Source organism: Emys orbicularis, chromosome 4 (genome assembly GCF_028017835.1).
Source record: "Emys orbicularis isolate rEmyOrb1 chromosome 4, rEmyOrb1.hap1, whole genome shotgun sequence".
NCBI classification, from domain to species: domain Eukaryota; kingdom Metazoa; phylum Chordata; order Testudines; family Emydidae; genus Emys; species Emys orbicularis.
This window is the reverse complement of record NC_088686.1, coordinates 25248305-25269755: the sequence shown is the minus strand read 5'-3', so window position 1 is coordinate 25269755 and position 21451 is coordinate 25248305. Positions and strand designations below refer to the sequence as shown.

Genomic DNA, 21451 nt, shown 5'->3' with positions numbered 1-21451 from the left:
TAACAGGGAACAAAATGAATTTGTCATCCTAGAGATCTGGTAATTAGATTTAGAGTTAAAAGGTAAATCACTTTCAGCTATAACATTCAAAGCCAGTCACTGGCAAGGTTAACTGATTCAGTCTTTAGCTCAGCTGTATTTAAGCACCTCTGTTCTTTTAAAGTAAGTTCTGTGAAGCAAAACACCATTCTCCAGTAAAGTTTATTAGAATGGTTTTATAAACTAGATTTGATCATGCATGCAAGTGAGGTCTCATTCTATCTAGGCTTTAATATTCTGCTCATTGTGGTAGCTGGATGCCTTTATCTAAGTGAAACTAACATTCATTGTGTTTGAGTTATTGATTTTTAAATGATGTTCTCTTACAGTTAAGAATTGGCACCACCCACTGTGGGTGAAAAGTCTGGGCCAGGCAGTGACACAAAGCACGTCCTGAAGTCCAGGATGGTTTTCAATCTCATTATACCTGGTTGCATACATAGGACATCTCCTGCACTGCACCATACCCTCTAGCCCATGTCTGATCAGGGACAGTAGAGTATTGACCTGTATGAAGCCCTGCATGACCACTGGCTGATTGTGCCCTCTCTCTTCTCTATAAATTATCTGTCTTATGCTATGCAGAGTATAAAGGTTAATGATTAACTAGTAAGCAAGTAGAAGGAGTCAGCAAGGGCTTCCCCTACCCTTAACACTACAAGGCAGGGGGAAGAAGTGAAGATATTTCTAGTCTGTATGGGATACAGTACCAGGCACTTTGTCAGCTCTCAAATAATGGGATAACCATAAGGAGGAGCGGGAAAGTGAGAAAGACAACAGGGCAGGGGGAGAATAATGGGTAGGAACAGAACCTCAGGAGGCTGAGGGGAAAAGGAAAAAAAAGGAAGAAAAAAAAAAAAAGAATAAGATGAAGAAAAATTGGAGAATAAGAGCAATCAAATTCAAACATAGGGCAAAAATGAAAACAAGAGATGGGGGGGGGGGGCGGGAAGGGCACAAACAGGCTAAGGGAGCAAGTCCTGTTCCTCCTTTGCCCCTGTTCAGGTATGAAGTTACACCGGGGGATAGTCAGCAGTTCCAATCCTGTTGAACTCTGCTGCTGTGACATAAGATAGACAGTCTATCCATCAGGTAGACAGAACCTATATTGTATAATCAAAATCTTGAAACTCACCTTCTGAGCAATGGGTAGTTAGTACCAATTGTGGAGGGTGAACATTACTGGCTCACAAAACGAGATGGTCAGAAAATAGTGAACATGTTTTGAAGTCTGATTTTTTTGATTTTTCTAATCACCATCTCCCAAACATCCTTTTTCAGTGACAAAATAGAAAAAGAAAGGGAGAGAAATGGAAATGGGAGTGGGGGAAAGAGGGGACCAAAACAACTTTCATTTTTCCTTTGAATTTTGTTGAAAAATTGGAACATTTAAAAACTACTAATTTTTTCTGTTAAAATTCTCATTTCAGGAGAGACAACGTTTCATCAGAAAAGTTTCAAATGAAAAAATTCAACTAGTTCTATTCCCAGGTAATGGCCCACTGTGACCCAGGGTGCTAACTAGCAAAGGGTTCACATTGTTCTTTACAAGCAACTCCTGTCTGAGACCTGACAAACTCATACATGTAGCACATTGCTTCCTTGGTGTTTATCCATAAAGGGTAGCATATGAAGTCTCTACTGAAAGCTTGTAACTTATCAATACTCAGTCATTGTGAGGTGTGTGTACAAAGAATAATGTAACTATGTTGAAAATTATGGCCTTGGAGTGAAAAAATGAGTAACCAGGGAATCATGTGTCTCAGTAATAGCCCATTCAAGCAGGAGGGAGTGGTCATCCCTCCTGGGCAAACCAATTACATAGTGTATTGCTCAATTGTCCACCTTTGCATCAATCCAGAAAAAAAGTTAATGAAAAACCAAAGAAACTATATGCATCAAAACCATTGGTGACAAGGAATATGACAGTGAGAGGATGGCCTTGTCTGTGGATAAAAGCAAAAGACTGATTCAGTATATCTCAGAGTATAGAAAGACATTGTGCATCCACTCATTGAGGAGGTACCTTGATGAATGAGGGTGCTTCATTCATCAAGGAGCTAGGAGCTAGCGCCCCAAGGAGCCAGGACACAATCAGAATGGAGTCCCCAAAAAGCCAGCCATTTGGAGCAGAGCAAAAAAAAAAAAAAAAAGCTAAATGGCACAGCAACTGAGCACCCCCTGGAAGCTGGTGTTCAGAACTACCGTTCTGCTTGCCCACCCCTAGAACTGGCCCTGACCACAAGCTTCCTGTGTTACAGTAACAGCTGGTTCAAGGTAGTGTCTAGATGCCCTCCCCCTCGCAAGATGAGGGTCCCACTGAGCTATATGTTTGTACAGTGCTTAAAGAGTCTCTGCCCTGAAGAGCTTACTATCTAACTAGCCAGGACAGATGAAAGGTGGGAGAAAGAAGCATTATCCTGTTTTAAAGATAGGGAACTAAGACACAGCAAGATTAACTGAATTGTCTGAAGTCCTACAGGAAGGCTGGCTGAGCCAGGAATTCTGGGTTCAGTTCTTGAGTCCCACTCTACTGTCTTAACCATAAGACAAATCTGCCTCTTTTACAAGTCATTTAAGAGCTGTGCCCCTTTTCACAGGAAGAGAGAATATCATGAGTACTTAGATTAGCAACAGCTATCTCCTATAACAATAGCAGCTGATGAGTGTTTTTCAGAGGTAGCCCCCATAACAAACACATTCCTGTATTGCAGTCTGGAAGTGGACATCATGTTGTACAAATCAGAAATATACCCGGTGACACATGAGTGGAAAGCAGTGATTTTTGTGGCTTGGCCTAGAGCCCTGAAAACACACACCAGAACACTTTCTTATGTGCTGTCTACCAATATACTCAATAGATTTATCTTATTTAGGAATCCCAGTCAATCTACTCAATGTCTGTTTGATAAATGGAATGGCCAGGCTCTTTCCTCATTCACATAAGAATTTTACTCTTAGAACAGTGTTTTTTTGTTTTTTAAGATTACAGGTGTCTGGCTCGGGGGTTGGGGGGGAGGGGAGGGGAGGAGAGGAGAAAAGAGAGAGAAGAGGGGCCGTCTTGGGTGAGTGAGGTTCTGTGGCCTGCAATGTGCAGGAGATCAAACTAGATCGGGGTTCTCAGAAGAAATTTTTTGATGGCCTCACTGTGGCCACTCTGACAATTTTTCCTAAAATACTTAATTAACTTTAGAAAAAACAAATAAATGTGCATATATACATGTCCAAATCATTGTAATTTATTTTAGAATTTTTTTGCAGACAAAATAATTGACAATTGTCTCTATTCTTTACTGGACCTAAACGGAATAGAAACACAAATAAGGTGCTTTGCATGTTTTGCTTTTTTGGTTGTTTTTAGACTTGCTAGCTAGTAAGTCTGTTACTGTGAAAAGCGATATTTGTTAATATTACTTTTCACAGCAGACTTACTCAGCCCCAGCAAGCTGGGGGAAAAATTAAGACCTGGATAGGGAGGCAGGTGTGTGTGTGGGGGGGGGCACAATTGTGGGTCCAGATGGAGGAGGCAGCAGAGGCCACGGCTGTGGTGGGTGAACCTGGGGCCAGAGCTTGAAACCCTGTGGTTGGGGGAAGGAGCCCACCTCCACATGGATGAAGCCAGAGTCCCACTGCCCCCAGAAAAGTGATAAACTCCCACCGATCACCTGCTCTTACAGTGTTTGTGGCTCCAGAAGGGGGCAGGGACCAGACCCTACTGGTGGGCCTGGGGGAGGGGCCGCAGCTTCCCTCCCCCCCCCCCCAATCCCATCCCATCCCATCACCACCCACAAGGCTGTGACCGCATGAAAAGCCCCTGGTGGCCACATTTGAGAAACGCTGAACTAGATGATCATGATGGTGCCTTCTGACCTTAAAGCCTATGAGTCTACTTTTGAGGAAGTGTCCCAAGGTCCTCATTTTACTAAAGATTTAACTAGATTTGAATGTTTTTGAAGTACTATATTTCTGGTGATCCAATCCCTGGTTATTATAAATCTTTACAGCTTTAACCCATGCCAAGGCATGTTGCAAGTCACTGGAATGGGATTTTTTTTTTTTCTGGCTAGGACATGGGTCCTATGAATTGCTGGCCTCTTTGCCCCGACCTGTCAAACTGTGGCCTGGCAGGCCATTCTTACACACCATCAGAAAAGTTGTACCCAGCTCTGCCCTGCAGTACCTGTGGTCTCCTCATCTCAAAAAAGATATACTGGCATTAGAAAAGGTTCAGAGAAGGGCTACTAAAATGATTAGGGGTTGGAATGGGTCCCATATGAGGAGAGATTAAAGAGGCTAGGACTTTTCAGCTTGGAAAAGAGGAGACTAAGGGGGAATATGATAGAGATATATAAAATCATGAGTGGTGTGGAGAAAGTGAATAAGTTATTTACTTGTTCCCATAATATAAGAACTAGGGGCCACCAAATGAAATTAATGGGCAGCAGGTTTAAAACAAATAAAAGGAAGTTCTTCTTCACACAGCACACAGTCAACCTGTGGAACTCCTTGCCTGGGGAGGTTGTGAAGGCTAGGACTATAAAAGGGTTTAAAAGAGAACTAGATAAATTCATGGAGGTTAAGTCCATTAATAGGTATTAGCCAGGATGGGTAAGGAACGGTGTCGCTAGCCTCTGTTTGTCAGAGGGTGGAGATGGATGGCAAAAGAGAGATCACTTGATCATTGCTTGTTAGGTTCACTCCCTCTGGGGCACCTGGCATTGGCCACTGTTGGTAGACAGGATACTGGGCTGGATGGACCTTTGGTCTGACCCAGTATAGCCATTCTTATGTTCAGTGAGCAGTGTGCACCTGATCAGTGTCTGATCTCTACTTGCCCCAACTCAGTTCCTGGCTCTTGACATTTGTGTTACAATTCAGTACAACCCCCAGACATGGCTCATTGGCCTGCTGTTCCAAGCTGCTGCTGTTCACTCCAAAAGGGAAGGTGGATCAGTTCCAGTCTAAAGTAACTTAGCTATGGGAAAACCTGATATACCAATAAGCCAGTGCCTCCTTTGCAAGCAGGACAGGAGGCTCCAGTAATAAGCGTTTGCAGGCTGGAGTAGGAATTCTCCTGCAGGACATGCCACAGCTGAACAGTTTAACCCTCCAGGCTTAGGCCAGAGCAGTTTGCTGATGATTTCCCTCTCGTGAGTGAATCTCCCAGGGTGTGTGGGGGGAAGGGGCCAGAGAGCGAGACGAGGAAACAGCAGTTTAACAAACAGGGCAAAGGAAGATTTTCACGCACGCACAGGGATTCAGAGCCACCGAGGAAGACAAAGAAGCTCCCACGATAGCAGCGTCCCCCGAAGGGGCAGGGCAGGGTAGGGTCGCCCTCTGGGCGCTGCAGCGGCTCCCCGGCGCGGGGGACGCAGGTGTCGGCGGGGAAGCTCCGTCTGCGGGAATGGGCGAGCGAGCGCCGGGACCCCAGAGGCAAAGCGGAGGGATGCGGCTCAGCCCCGGGAGCGCTGGGAGTGCCAGGCACTGGAGCAGGATTACAACAGGCAAAGGGCAGAGCCGCTCATCGCCGTCTCGCTGTGCGGGCCAGCCCGGCCACGGCAGCAGGGAAGGCAGGTGCCTGCCCGCGCCCTCCCCGCGGCGGCTGCCGCCAGCCGCTCCCCCCTGCCCGCGGCGGGCGCCTACCTAGGATCTCCCGCCGCCGCTGAGTGTGGGGCTGCTCCGTGTAAACCCACTCGAAGTCCCCGCGGGTGACCCTGTTACCCATGTTCACCCAGCCAATGCTCCCAGCTCTGCACCCCACCCTCCGGCCCCGGGCTTTATACCGCCTGGGCTCACCTGAGGGGCGGGCGCGGGCTCGGCCAGGCTCCCGCCTCCCCGCCCAGCCCGGTTCCGGGACTGGCTGCTCCGTCTCCGACCAGCTCTTCCTCCCCGCTCAGCTAGCGGGGCTGAGCCCACCTCCATCCCGCCCAGCTGCCCCAGCCCTCCCCCGCGGCTCAGAGGAGAGGCCGGGTTGGGGGAGCCACTGGGGTGAGATGTGGGTCAGACTAGGTTACCCTGGGCCGGGCTGCACCCGAATGGGACGGGTCAGGAAACCTGGTGCTGGTGAGACTGGGTTACCCTGGGGTCAGGAAGCCTAGTGCGGATGAGACAGGGTTACCCTGGCTCAGGAAGCCTAGTGAGGGTGAGACTGGGTTACCCTGGGGTGGGATGAGTTGGAAGGGTTGGGGTGGCAGGAGTGAATCTGCAATGGGCTATGCTGGGTTAGAATGGGCTGTGAGGTGGGCTGCTTAGAACTGATGGCCTGCGATGCGATGGGATGGGTTACTGGAGGATGGGGGTGGATTGGGTTAGAGAGGGCTGGAAGAATGGGATGGGTTGTGTTAGAATGGGTTACACACAGCTGGGTTGGGATAGAGAGGGCTGGAATTGGCTGGGTTGGGTTGGATGAGTTATATGGATTGGAATGGGTTACATGGATATAGGCTGGGTCGGAATACAAGGGGTTGGAATGAAATGGGATGGTGTGTGTTAGAATGGGAAACAATGGGTTGGAATGAGGTGGGTTGGGTTGGAATGTGTTATATGGACATAGGTGGGTTAGGGTACAAGGGGTTAGTATGGGATAGGTTGGAATGGGTTATATGGATATGGGTTAGGGTACAAGGGGTTAGAATGGGATAGGTTGGAATGAGTTATATGGAGATAGGTGGGTTGCTATACAAGAGTTTGGAATGGAATGGGATGGTTTTTGTTAGAATGGGTTACATGGGGATAGGATGGGATGGGTTCAAATGGGGTGGCATGGGTGGGTTATACAGGGATGGGGAGGTTCAGATAGCTAGAAGAGAAAGCAATGGGCTGGGCTGGAGTGGGTTAGCATTAACTGCTTCTGGAATTATTTGTAAGTATTTTGTGCTGGGAGAGTTGTAACAAGACTTCACTATAATGAACAGTATAGTTTCAAGTATCAAAGGGTTAGCCGTGTTAGTCTGGATCTGTAAAAGCAGCAAAGAGTCCTGTGGCACCTTATAGACTAACAGACGTATTGGAGCATGAGCTTTCGTGGGTGAATACCCAGTTCTTCGGATGCATGTAGTGGAAAATCAGTATAGTTTCAGTTCTTTTATTACATACTTAATGCAAGAGTGTAAAGAATGCTGCATGACACATGTCAAGGCTGATCCCCCACTCTGGCACTTTGAGTGCAGAAGGTGGGGGCCCACAAGGATTCTAAAAATTAATACTGGTCACTCCAGGCTTGTATTAAACTCCCAAGGTTGTTTTTCTCTGACGTTGGATGGGTAGATGCTGCCACCACCCAAGTGCAAAAACCCCTTTGAGAACCCAGGAAGGCGCACTTGGGAATTCCTTCCTGTGAGATACCCTCAAGCCCTTTCACACACACCCCCCAAGGGGAAGAACTGAGAAAGAAAACAAAGGAAATCAGCTGTTGCCACCAGCTAATTAAACAACATGTGCACAAACCTTTTAGGACACAAAATCCAATCCTGTTCTTAAAAAAGGTAAATTTTATTAAAAACAAAAAGAAAGAAATACATTTGAAAACTCAGGCTATTGCTAGATTTAAAAAACCCACTTACAAAAATTCAGCATCAAGAATGACCTTCTTGCAGTCCAGCTTAAAGGTTACAAGCAAAACAAAAGCATTTAGATTTAGCACAGAGGAGTCCACAAGCCATAAAGAAATAAAAAGAAATAAACCTAATCGTGTCTTCCTAGACATTTCCTGATCTACTTACATATTTGGGGTTTCAAACGAGTAGATTCTAGGTATGAGCTGATGATTTTTCATACCTGGCCCAAAGCTTCTTACAGCATTGCTGCTCTTCTCCCTCTCTCCGGAGAACAACAACAGACAGAAAGAAAATAGGGGAAGTTTTTTCCCAGTTTTAAAAAGTTCTAGCCTTCCCACTGGCTCTTTTGGTCAGGTGCCCACTCCCTTTCTTTTACCTATGCAGGAAGATTTTTTAACCCTTTACAGGTAAAGCAAGTAGAGAACAACTACTAAGAGGGATTTTATAGCTAACTGGCTGGCTGGGTGTCCATAAAAGGGAGTTACCCCTGCCCCTCTTTCATTTATCACAACACAAATTTATCAGAAAAGGCAAGAGTAGGAGTTCTTGCTACTTGACATTGTGACCTTTCCTCCCTAGGCTATGGTAGTAAATATTTAACAAGAAATAAGTGCCTCTGTGGGGTCATTTCTTCTTGGGGGATTCTGGGTACCTGTAGAATGGACTGTTGACATAACTTAGCTATTACTTCTTTATTACGTGGACATCATTTTAATGTCCAATTGATACTATGTCTATAATGAAAAAAACACCAGGTAAGTTCCTAAGGATAGGTCCAGCAATGGCTATTAGCCAGTATAGGCAGGGATGTAATACCATGCTCTGAGTGTCCCTAGCCTCTGTTGCCAGATGTTGGGAGTGGACGACACGGATTGGATCACTTGATGATTTCCTGTTCTGTTCGTTCCCTCTGAAGCACCTGGCATTGGCCACTGTTGGAAGACAGGATACTGGGCTAGATGGACCATTGGTCTGACTCAGTATGGCTGTACTTATGCTTTGGGATGTGTGTGTTTGGTGAGGTGTATGCTACTAAGTGGGGGGTGGGGAGGGGAGCAGTGCCTCTGCATGATTTGTCTAGAAATGAATGTCCGTTATGGAATTTACATTGATTGATGGGATAATGATACAGTTTACACTTCCTTATTTTTGAGCATCTTCTCCCCTATGCACTTTTTTTTACTCCAATTGTGACAAATGATCCATAAGCATTTAATATCACCTCCATGGAAAAAGAAAATATCTTTGCCCCAGTGAAGTCCATGCACTTGTTTCAAATGCAGGCAAAGCTTTGGAGAACTTCCTTTGAGGAACCTGGCCCAGTGAGAATGATACAAACCTTAATCCCTGTAATGTAGATAAATACCTCATGCTCACTTCCCCCACGTTCCTGTGTTGCACTGTGGAAAAGCTTGACCTGGATGAGAACTGGCTCTTCCCTCTTTCTTCTCGATAGAGACAGGATGTCACATTTCTCCAGTCTCCTGCCATTTTCAGGCAGTATTTTCAGTAGCAATGAGCAGTCAAACCATGATGAATCTGTTGCTGCAGCTCCAGCTCTTACTAAGGCATAATCCAAATATTTGAACACAACTGATCCTCATTCTAGCGATGAGAAGTAAAAAAGGTAAGGTGGCCAAAATCTGACAATCTATATATTAATTTCTCTCTGTCTAGACATCTTTTCCTGAACACCTCAAGAAATACTTAAATAAGATGGTCAAGTAGGAGCTGAATCTATTCTTTGATCACTGCTTGTAATTTCTGGGATCCTTGTTATCCTTGTCATCTCTTAATTCTGGGGTCCTTAGTTTATGTTTCCTTGTTCTAACTCTGCTTTTCAGAAAGAATGGGAAGTATTGTTGCTCCCTTGATGAAGTCAGACAAAGAAGGTTTCTCTTAACCCTAGAGGTCTTGCTGATCTCAATGATTATATAGGTGCCAATCTTAAATTGAAAATGTGAATCCCTCCCCCTAAGAGCCTAATGCCAGGAGGAATTGATGAGAAATATTTGTACCCACTCATGACTCCTTTTGGGAATACTTTAGGAAGAATGGGATGGTCTTGATAAATGCCATGAACTCTCTTCCCCTGTTTACCACATCCTTAGGTTACCCAAAGAGCATCCTCTACCTCTTCTGATATGGGTATTCTGCAATCGTCCATACACCTGTTGTCCCATAAACTGAGACTAGGTGTGACATTTACAGAGAAAATCAGAGGAGACCTTGGCCACTGGTTTTGCTGGATCCCAAGGTCAGCTCTGCTCATCCCATTAGTCCTAGTTATACCCCATGTACCACCCTAAATAACTTACTCTAGCCTTCTTTGCACTTTTAAAATAGCTGTAGATAATTAAGTCCCAGACCTTTTGTCCTCTCTTAGCTTGACTGCATATTTCTCCATCCTAATCTTTCTTCATAAATCAGTTCCTTGGCTTCAGCCTCCTCATATCTGAGTCAATCTTCTCTGAATTCCATCCAGTTTTTCAGTATCTTTCTGGCAGTAAGGTTCCCAGTAATGAATTCAGTATTCCAGGTAGTTATATCAGAGTCATACAGAGGACTATTGCCTCACTGCTCCATCATTTGATGCCTCTCCACGTGCAGCCCTGAAATTATATTAGATTTATTATTGTTATTCATAATAATTATTATTAGGGCTGTCGATTAATCGCAGTTAACTCACGCGATTAACTAAAAAAAAGAAAATCACGATTAATCACATTGTTAAACAATAGAATACCAACTGAAATTTATTAAATATTTTTGGATGTTTTTCTACATTTTCAAATATATTGATTTCAATTACAACACAGAATACAACGTGTACACTGCTCACTTTATATTATTATTTTTGATTAAAAACATTTGCACTGTAAAAATGTTAAACAAAAGAATCAGTATTTTTCAATTCACCTCAAACAAGTACTGTAGTGCAATCTTTTTATCGTGAAATTATAAATTACAAATGTAGATTTTTTTTTGTTACATGACTGCACTCAAACAATGCAAAACTTTAGAGCCTACAAGTCCACTCAGTCCTACTTCTTGTTCAGCCAATTGCTAAGACAAACAAGTTTGTTTACATTTATAGGAGATAATGCTTCCCACTTCTTATTTACAATGTCACCAGACAGTGAGAACTGGCATTCACATGGGACTTTTGTAGCCAGCATTGCAAGGTATTTACGTGCCTGATATGCTAAACATTCGTATGCCCCTTCATGCTCCAGCCACCATTCTAGAGGACATGTTTCCATGCTGATGACGCTTGTTAAAAAAAATGCGTTAATTAAATTATGACTGAACCCTTTGGGGGAGAACTGTATGTCTCCGGCTCTATTTTACCCGCATTCTGCCATATATTTCGTGTTATAGTAGTCTCGGATGATGACTCAGCACATGTTGTTCAAGAACACTTTCACTGCTGATTTGACTAAACACAAAGAAGGTATCAATGTGAGATTTCTAAAGATAGCTACAGCACTCGACCCAAGGTTTAAGAATCTGAAGTGCTTTCCAAAATCTGAGAGGGATGACATGTGGAGCATGCTTTCAGAAGTCTTAAAAGAGCAACACTCCAATGCAGAAACTACAGAACCCGAACCACCAAAAAAGAAAATCAACCTTCTGCTGGTGGCATCTGACTCAGATGATGAAAATGAACATGCATCAGTCTGCGCTGCTTTGGATTGTTATCGAGCAGAACCCGTAATAAGCATGGACACGTCCTCTGGAATGGTGGTTGAAGCATGAAGGTACATATGAATCTTTAGCTCATCTGGCATGTAAATATATTGTGACACAGGCTACAACAGTGCTATGCAAACGCCTGTTCTCACTTTCAGGTGACATTGTAAACAAGAAGCAGGCAGCATTATCTCCTGCAAATGTAAACAAACTTGTTTGTCTGAGTGATTGGCTGAACAAGAAATAGGACTGAGTGGACTTGTAGGCTCTAAAGTTTTACATTGTTTTATTTTTGAATGCAGTTATATTTTTGTACATAATTCTACATTTGTAAGTTCAACTTTCATGATAAAGAGATTGCACTACAGTACTTGTAATCGGGGAATTGAAAAATATTATTTCTTTTGTTTTTTACAGTGCAAATATTTGTAATAAAAAATAAATATAAAGTGAGCACCAGATCTGTGATTGGCGGCCCATACCCTGATTGGGGTGACGGGCATGAGTGAGTGAGTGAGTACACTTTGTATTCTGTATAATTGAAATAAATATAGTTGAAAATGTAGAAAACATCCAAAAATATTTAAATAAATGGTATTGTATTATTGTTTAACAGTGCGATTAATCACATGATTAATTTTTTTAATCACTTGACAGCCCTAATAATAATTATTTTTATTAATTTTTTTCTTAGTATTAGCCATTGCAAATTCTTGTTTACCTTACTGTCCACCCTCTCCTCTGGGTATCTTTCAACAATATTGCCTTCCAACTTACTCCCTACCATTAAATATGCAGGGTTTGGATCCTATTTGCCCAGATGTATTTGCTTGCATTTTTCCAAGATGAAATTCATTTTGTTAGGTTTCTGTCCATATTTTTAATCTCTCTAGATCCCTCTGTATTTCCCTGTCCTGACTGGCATCCACAAGCACTCCCAAATTACTATACATAATTATACACATATTAATATATGGTGAAATCCTACCCTCAGATACAGATGCCCACTCCCAACTCCCAGTGAAGACCAGGAGAGCTGTATGTGCCTCTCACATGGAGGGATTTAGCCCATGGTAAATAAACCACAATAGAGATAATTTTAGTCATCATCTGTGGAGAAGGGTATATTCACACCACTGTGTGTAAGTTGGTTTACAGGAAAGTGACAGTGAGTCTATTGGACAGTCATGGGGAATGAAGTCATACACTTATGTACAGAACAGCTGAAGCAATAGTGTTGGATAAAATTCTCCAGACTACCTAATCAAGGTGCTTTAATATCCACCTTAAAGGACCACTCCTGGAAGTGAGAGATGTATGTATTTGCCAGGCTCGTTCAGTCCTTGGCCTCTTTGCTGACACTGTCCACAAGGCTAAACTTTAGAGTCCATTAAGGTGGTGATTACTGAGCTATTGATGACTTTCTGCTCTGTGATCACCAACTAATTTCACATAAACCATAGAACAACCTTGCATAGTTTACTGACCTGTGATCTAAATTTGGTCCTGCAACATACAAGCAAAAGACTCTGTGTCCCATTAAGAATCCACTGAGTTATCCAGTCACATTTGCATTTATGTTTCTCTCTGTTATGAATGTGTCTTGGAGTTTCATTAGCATAGCTATTTTGATCAACTGACATTAATATAATAAAGATCAGTGTATTCATTTTATTAGAAACTGTGTTCCAAAGGCTTTGTGATGGTTGAAACAGCACATTCGAAAAAGTGTTGAACATAGTGGTTTCCTCTTATGCACACAAATTATTAAGTAAGATGCACCTTGTGACTATGGTGTATGGAAAATATGGAAAATTGTGTTTCAGATATTTATTCTGATCAGGCTATTTTGCTTTTATTAATACTTGGCTTTTATATAATACTTATCATCCATAGATCTCTAAGCACTTTACAAAGGCAGGTAGGTATCTCTAAACCCATTTTACAGGTGGAGAAACTGAAGCATGGAGAGGGGAATGACTTGACAGAACTGGAAATTCATCCCAGCTCTCCTGATTCCCAGTCCAGTGACACAGAGGCAAAATCATGATGAAAATTATTGATTTTATTATATCAAGTAAGTGATACAAGATAATTTGCTCATTCTACTTAAATAACTGCTGTACTTCCACTTCTTTCTTACACTTAAACTAGCTTCTTTAAGCCACATCTTGCCACTGATCTGCACCTGGAACTCTCCACTGAACTCAATAGGACAGGGGTAGGCAACCTATGGCACACGTGCCAAAGGTGGCACGCAAGCTGATTTTCAGTGGCACTCACACTGCCCAGGTCCTGGCCGCTGGTCTGGGGGGCTCTGCATTTTAATTTAATTTTAAATGAAGCTTCTTAAACATTTAAAAAACCTTATTTACTTTACATACAACAATAGTATAGTTATATATTATAGGCTTATAGAAAGAGAATTTCTAAAAACGTTAAAATGTATTACTGGCATGCGAAACCTTAAATTAGAGTGAATAAATGAAGACTCGGCACACCACTTCTGAAAGGTTGCCGACCCCTGCAATAGGAAGTTCTGAAGAATTGATGGCAAGATAAATGGCCATTAGGGGATTTTTTGTTTGTTTGTTTGCTATGTAAAATACTCTTTTGATGGAATTCTGACATCTAGTGGTCAGTTAGATTAATCACAAATGAATTTTCTATAGATACTATTAGACTCAGCCTGGTCTACACTATGGGTATCTCTACACTACGGGATTAATCCGAATTTAGATAATTCGAATTTGGGAAACAGATTGTATAAATTCGATTGTATGCGGCCACACAAAGCACATTAATTCGGCGGTGTGCGTCCATGTACCGGGGCTAGCGTCGATTTCTGGAGCGTTGCACTGTGGGTAGCTATCCAATAGCTATCCCATAGTTCCCGCAGTCTCCCCTGCCCATTGGAATTCTGGGTTGAGATCCCAGTGCCTGATGGGACAAAAAACATTGTCGCAGGTGGTTCTGGGTACAGCCTCACCCCTCCCTCCCTCCCTCCCTCCCTCCCTCCCTCCCTGCATGAAAGCAACGGACGGCAGACAACCATTTCGCGCCTTTTTTCCTGGGTGAACACTGCAGACTCCATACCACGGCAAGCATGGAGCCCGCTCAGCTCCAGACAGCAGTCATGAACATTGTAAACACCTCACGCGTTCTCGTGGAGTTTATGCTGAGCCAGGACCAGAAAAACGAGGCGAGGAGGCGGCGGCGGCGGGAGCGCAGCGACCAGCGTGATGAGGACATGGACATGGACATGGACACGGACACAGAATTCTCTCAAACCACGGGCCCCGGTGCTTTGGAGATCATGTTGTTAATGGGGCAGGTTCTATCCATGGAACGCCGATTCTGGGCAAGGGAAACAAGCACAGACTGGTGGGACCGCATAGTGTTGCAGGTGTGGGATGATTCCCAGTGGCTGCGGAACTTTCGCATGCGTAAGGGCACTTTCATGGAACTTTGTGACTTGCTGTCCCCTGCCCTGAAGCGCCAGAATACCAAGATGAGAGCAGCCCTCACAGTTGAGAAGCGAGTGGCGATAGCCCTGTGGAAGCTTGCAACGCCAGACAGCTACCGTTCAGTCGGGAAACAATTTGGAGTGGGCAAATCTACTGTGGGGGCTGCTGTGATGCAAGTAGCCAAAGCAATCATTGAGGTGCTGCTACGAAAGGCAGTGACTCTGGGAAACGTGCAGGTCATAGTGGATGGCTTTGCTGCAATGGGATTCCCTAACTGTGGTGGGGCGATAGATGGAACCCATATCCCTATTTTGGCACCGGAGCACCAGGGTACCCAGTACATAAACCGCAAGGGGTACTTTTCAATGGTGCTGCAAGCACTTGTGGATCACAAGGGACGTTTCACCAACATCAACGCGGGCTGGCCGGGAAGGGTTCATGATGCTCGCGACTTCAGGAACACTATTCTGTTTAAAGGGCTGCAGCAAGGGACTTACTTCCCGGACCAGAAAATAACCGTTGGGGATGTTGAAATGCCAATAGTTATTCTTGGGGACCCAGCCTACCCCTTAATGCCATGGCTCATGAAGCCATACACAGGCAGCCTGGACAGGAGTCAGGAGCTGTTCAACTACAGGCTGAGCAAGTGCAGAATGGTGGTAGAATGTGCATTTGGCCGTTTAAAAGGTCGCTGGCGATCGCTACTGACTCGCTCTGACCTCAGCCAAAGAAATCTCCCCATTGTTATTTCTGCTTGCTGTGTGCTCCACAATCTCTGTGAAAGTAAGGGGGAGACCTTTATGGCAGGGTGGGAGGCTGACGCAAATCGCCTGGCTGCTGATTACGCGCAGCCAGACACCAGGGCGATTAGAAGAGCACACCAGGAAGCAGTGTGCATCAGAGAAGCTTTGAAAACCAGTTTCATGACTGGCCAAGCTACAGTGTGAAATTTCTGTTTGTTTCTCCTTCATGAAAACCCGCCCCCTTTATTGACTCATTCTCTGTAAGGAACCCACCCTCCCCCTTCCCCCAGCTTGCTTTCAAAGGAAATAAAGTCACTATCGTTTAAAAATCATTTATTCTTTATTCATAGATTATAAAAAGAGGGAGGGAACCCGGGTGGGGTTTGGGAGGAGGGAAGGAAAAGGCCATTAAAAAATGGTTAAAAAAATGACAGCCTTTTGTTTGGGCTGTCCACTGGGGTGGAATGGAAAGGTGTACGGAGCCTCCCCCCCCCCCCGCGTTCTTACACGTCTGGGTGAGGAGGCTATGGAACATGGTGAGGGGGGAGGGAGGTTATACAGGGGCTGTAGCGGCACTCTGTTATCCTGCTGCCGTTCCTGAAGCTCCACCAGACGCCGGAGCATGTCTGTTTGCTCACGTAGCAGCCCCAGCGTTGCATCCTGCCTCCTCTGATCTTCCTGCCGCCACCTCTCATCTCGAGCGTCTCTCCTCTCCTCACGTTGGTCCCTCATGTCCTCACTTTGGTCCCTCCTGTCCTCACGTTCACTGGCTTCTTTCCTATACTTTGAAACCGTGTCCTTCCACTCATTCAGATGAGCTCTGTCACTGCGGGTGGATTCCATGATTTCTGCGAACATGTCGTCTCGCGTCTTCTTCTTCCGACGCCTTATCTGTGATAGCCTTCGGGATGGAGGAGGGAGGCGTGAAGAATTTGCAGCTGCTGGAGGGAGGGAAAAAAGGAGAGAATTTTCAAAAAGATACATTTTGCAGAACAATGCTTATACTCTTTCACGGTGACCAACACTATTCACATTACATAGCACGTGTGATTTCTGTGCAAGGTCGCATTTTGCCTCTTAATATTGAGTGCCTGTGGCTTTGCTGCTAGAGATCACAGACGCAGGTCCGGGCAACAGAATTCGGCTTGCATGCAGCCATGGTAAGCCATTGTCTTTCGGCTTCTGCGCCCTCCTTTCCCACATACCAAGCAAAGCCCGTTGAGTGCTGCGGTTTTCCTGTTAACCTTCAGCAGCAGAAAACAAACTAACCCCCCCCCCATCCAATTCTCTGGATGATCGCTTTATCCCTCCCCCCACCGCGTGGCTGGTATCAGGGAAGATCCCTGCAGGAACCAAACTAACACCCCCCACCCCGCCATGAATTCTCTGGGATGATCGCTTTATCCCTCCCCCCACCGCGTGGCTGGTATCAGGGAAGATCCCTGCTAGCCAAACGCGAAAAGCTCTGGGCCAATCCCCCCCCGCCCCGAATTAAAGTCGTAGTGTAGACCAGGCCTAAGACTTTAATTCGGATTTAGCAGCGTTAAATCGAATTAACCCTGCACCCGTCCACACAACGAAGCCATTTATTTCGAAATAAAGGGCTCTTAAAATCGATTTCTGTACTCCACCCCGACGAGCGGAGTAGTGCCAAAATCGATATTGTCATTTCGAATTAGGGTTAGTGTGGCCGCAATTCGATGGTATTGGCCTCCGGGAGCTATCCCACAGTGCACCATTGTGACTGCTCTGGACAGCAATCTGAACTCGGATGCACTGGCCAGGTAGACAGGAAAAGCCCCACAAACATTTGAATTTTATTTCCTGTTTGCCCAGCGTGGAGAGCACAGGTGACCACAGATAGCTCATCAGCACAGGTAACCATGCAGGCCGATAATCGAAAAAGAGCACCAGCATGGACCGTACGGGAGGTACTGGATCTGATCGCTATATGGGGAGAGGATTCAGTGCTAGCAGAACTTCGTTCGAAAAGACGAAATGCCAAAACTTTTGAAAAAATCTCCAAGGGCATGATGGAGAGAGGCCACAATAGGGACTCAGATCAGTGCCGCGTGAAAGTCAAGAAGCTCAGACAAGCCTATCAAAAAACAAAGGAGGCAAACGGTCGCTCCGGGTCAGAGCCGCGGACATGCCGCTTCTATGCCGAGCTGCATGCAGTTCTAGGGGGGGGCCGCCACCACTACGTCACCTCTGACCGTGGATTCCGATGCGGGGGTAATCTCATCAGCTACACCTGAGGATTCTGCAGACGGGGAAGAGGAGGAGGAGGAGGAGGAGGAGGAGGAGGAGGAGGAGAAGGACGAGCTTGCGGAGAGCACACAGCACTCCGTTCTCCCCAACAGCCAAGATCTTTTTCTCAGCCTGACTGAAGTACCCTCCCAACCCTCCCAAGCCAGTATCCAAGACCATGACCCCATGGAAGGGACCTCAGGTGAGTTTACCTTTTAAAATATAAAACTTGTTTTAAAAGCAAGCGTTTTTTAATGATTACTTTGCCCTGAGGACTTGAGATGCATTCGCGGCCAGTACAGCTACTGGAAAAGTCTGTTAACGTGTCTGGGGATGGAGCGGAAATCCTCCAGGGACATCTCCATGAAGCTCTCCTGGAGGTACTCCAAAAGCCTTGCCACAAGGTTTCTGGGCAGTGCAGCCTTATTCCGTCCTCCATGGTAGGACACTTGACCACGCCATGCTAATAGCAAGTAATCTGGTATCATTGCATGACAAAGCCTGGCAGCGTATGGTCCCGGTGTTTGCTGGCATTCAAGCAACATCCGTTCTTTATCTCACTGTGTAATCCTCAGGAGAGTGATATCGCTCATGGTAACGTGGTTGAAATACGGGAATTTAATTAAGGGGACAGAGGTGGCCGTTCCTACTGGGCTGTTTGCCTGTGGCTGAAAAGAAATCCTTCCCTGCAGTTAGCCAAGCGCGGGGGGGGGGGGGGGGGGGGTAGGGGGAATTGGCCCTGAGCTTTTCGCGTTTGGCTAGCAGGGATCTTCCCTGATACCAGCCACGCGGTGGGGGGAGGGGTAAAGCGATCATCCCAGAGAATTCATGGCGGGGTGGGGGGTGTTAGTTTGGTTCCTGCAGGGATCTTCCCTGATACCAGCCACGCGGTGGGGGGAGGGATAAAGCGATCATCCAGAGAATTGGATGGGGGGGGGGGGGTTAGTTTGTTTTCTGCTGCTGAAGGTTAACAGGAAAACCGCAGCACTCAACGGGCTTTGCTTGGTATGTGGGAAAGGAGGGCGCAGAAGCCGAAAGACAATGGCTTACCATGGCCGCATGCAAGCTGAATTCTGTTGCCCGGACCTGCGTCTGTGATCTCTAGCAGCAAAGCCACAGGCACTCAATATTAAGAGGCAAAATGCGACCTTGCACAGAAATCACACGTGCTATGTAATGTGAATAGTGTTGGTCACCGTGAAAGAGTATAAGCATTGTTCTGCAAAATGTAACTTTTTAAAAAATTCTCTCCTTTTTTCCCTCCCTCCAGCAGCTGCAAATTTTTCAAGCCTCCCTCCTCTGTCCCGAAGGCTGTCTCAGATAAGGCGTCGGAAAAAGAAGACGCGAGACGAGATGTTCGCGGAAATCATGGAATCCACCCGCAGTGAAAGAGCTCATCTGAATGAGTGGAAGGACATGGTTTCAAAGTATAGGAAAGAAGCCAGTGAACGTGAGGACAAGAGGGACCAACGTGAGGAGAGGAGAGACGCTCGAGATGAGAGGTGGCGGCAGGAAGATCAGAGGAGGCAGGATGCAACGCTGGGGCTGCTGCGTGAGCAGACATGCTCCGGCGTCTGGTGGAGCTTCAGGAACGGCAGCAGGATAACAGAGTGCCGCTACAGCCCCTGTATAACCCCCCTCCTCCCTCACCATGTTCCATAGCCTCCTCACCCAGATGTGTAAGAACGCGGGGGGGGGGGGGGAGGCTCCGTACACCCTCCCATTCCACCCCAGTGGACAGCCCAAGCAAAAGGCTGTCATTTTTTTAACCTTTTTTTAGTGGCCTTTTCCTTCCCGCCGATCCTCCTCCCAAACCCCACCCAGGTTCTCTCCCTCTTTTTATAATCAGTTAATAAAGAATAAATGATTTTTAAACGATAGTGACTTTATTTCCTTTGAAAGCAAGCTGGGGGTAGGGGGAGGGTGGGTTCCTTACAGAGAATGAGTCAATAAAGGGGGCGGGTTTTCATGAAGGAGAAACAAACAGAAATTTCACACTGTAGCTTGGCCAGTCATGAAACTGGTTTTCAAAGCTTCTCTGATGCGCAGCACTTCCTGGTGTGCTCTTCTAATCGCCCTGGTGTCTGGCTGCACGTAATCAGCAGCCAGGCGATTTGCCTCAGCCTCCCACCCCGCCATAAAGGTCTCCCCCTTACTTTCACAGAGATTGTGGAGCACACAGCAAGCAGCAATAACAATGGGGATATTGGTTTGGCTGAGGTCTGAGCGAGTCAGTAACGATCGCCAGCGACCTTTTAAACGGCCAAATGCACATTCTACCACCATTCTGCACTTGCTCAGCCTGTAGTTGAACAGCTCCTGACTCCTGTCCAGGCTGCCTGTGTATGGCTTCATGAGCCATGGCATTAAGGGGTAGGCTGGGTCCCCAAGAATAACTATTGGCATTTCAACATCCCCAACGGTTATTTTCTGGTCCGGGAAGTAAGTCCCTTGCTGCAGCCCTTTAAACTGATTAGTGTTCCTGAAGACGCGAGCGTCATGAACCCTTCCCGGCCAGCCCACGTTGATGTTGGTGAAACGTCCCTTGTGATCCACAAGTGCTTGCAGCACCATTGAAAAGTACCCTTTGCGGTTTATGTACTGGGTACCCTGGTGCTCCGGTGCCAAAATAGGGATATGGGTTCCATCTATCGCCCCACCACAGTTAGGGAATCCCATTGCAGCAAAGCCATCCACTATGACCTGCACATTTCCCAGAGTCACTACCTTTGGTAGCAGCAGCTCAGTGATTGCTTTGGCTACTTGCATCACAGCAGCCCCCACAGTAGATTTGCCCACTCCAAATTGATTCCCGACTGACCGGTAGCTGTCTGGCATTGCAAGCTTCCACAGGGCTATCGCCACTCGCTTCTCAACTGTGAGGGCTGCTCTCATCTTGGTATTCTGGCGCTTCAGGGCAGGGGAAAGCAAGTCACAAAGTTCCATGAAAGTGCCCTTACGCATGCGAAAGTTTCGCAGCCACTGGGAATCGTCCCACACCTGCAACACTATGCGGTCCCACCAGTCTGTGCTTGTTTCCCGGTCCCAGAATCAGCGTTCCACGGATAGAACCTGCCCCATTAACAACATGATCTCCAAAGCACCGGGGCCCGCGGTTTGAGAGAATTCTGTGTCCATGTCCTCATCACTCTTGTCGCTGTGCTGCCGTCGCCGCCTCCTCCTCTCCTTGTTTTTCTGGTCCTGGCTCAGCATAAACTGCACGAGAACGCGCGAGGTGTTTACAATGTTCATGACTGCTGTCTTGAGCTGAGCGGGCTCCATGCTTGCCGTGGTATGGAGTCTGCAGTGTTCACCCAGGAAAAAAGGCGCGAAATGGTTGTCTGCCGTTGCTTTCATGGAGGGAGGGGTGAGGCTGTACCCAGAACCACATGCGACAATGTTTTTTGCCCCATCAGGCATTGGGATCTCAACCCAGAATTCCAATGGGCGGGGGAGACTGCGGGAACTATGGGATAGCTATGGGATAACTACCCACAGTGCAACGCTCCGGAAATCGACGCTAGCCCCGGTACATGGACACACACCGCCGAATTAATGTGCTTAGTGTGGCCGCATACATTCGACTTTATACAATCTGTTTCCAAAATTCGAATTATATAAATTCAGATTAATCCCATAGTGTAGACATACCCTTAGTAACTTAGGCCTGGTCTACACTACGAGTTTAGGTCGAATTTAGCAG

The 21451-nt window shown here is 46.0% G+C and overlaps 1 protein-coding gene across 1 annotated transcript in view; it reads right to left on the bottom strand.

Moving 5' to 3' along the window:
* The window catches only part of DEGS2 (delta 4-desaturase, sphingolipid 2), a 30339-nt gene extending 24575 nt beyond the window's left edge, over window positions 1-5764 (bottom strand). The window contains exon 1 of the mRNA XM_065403981.1: window positions 5683-5764. Within this exon, the coding sequence (XP_065260053.1) occupies window positions 5683-5764 (82 nt within the window). The remainder of the gene's footprint in view (window positions 1-5682) is intronic.
* Window positions 5765-21451: the final 15687 nt, after the last annotated feature.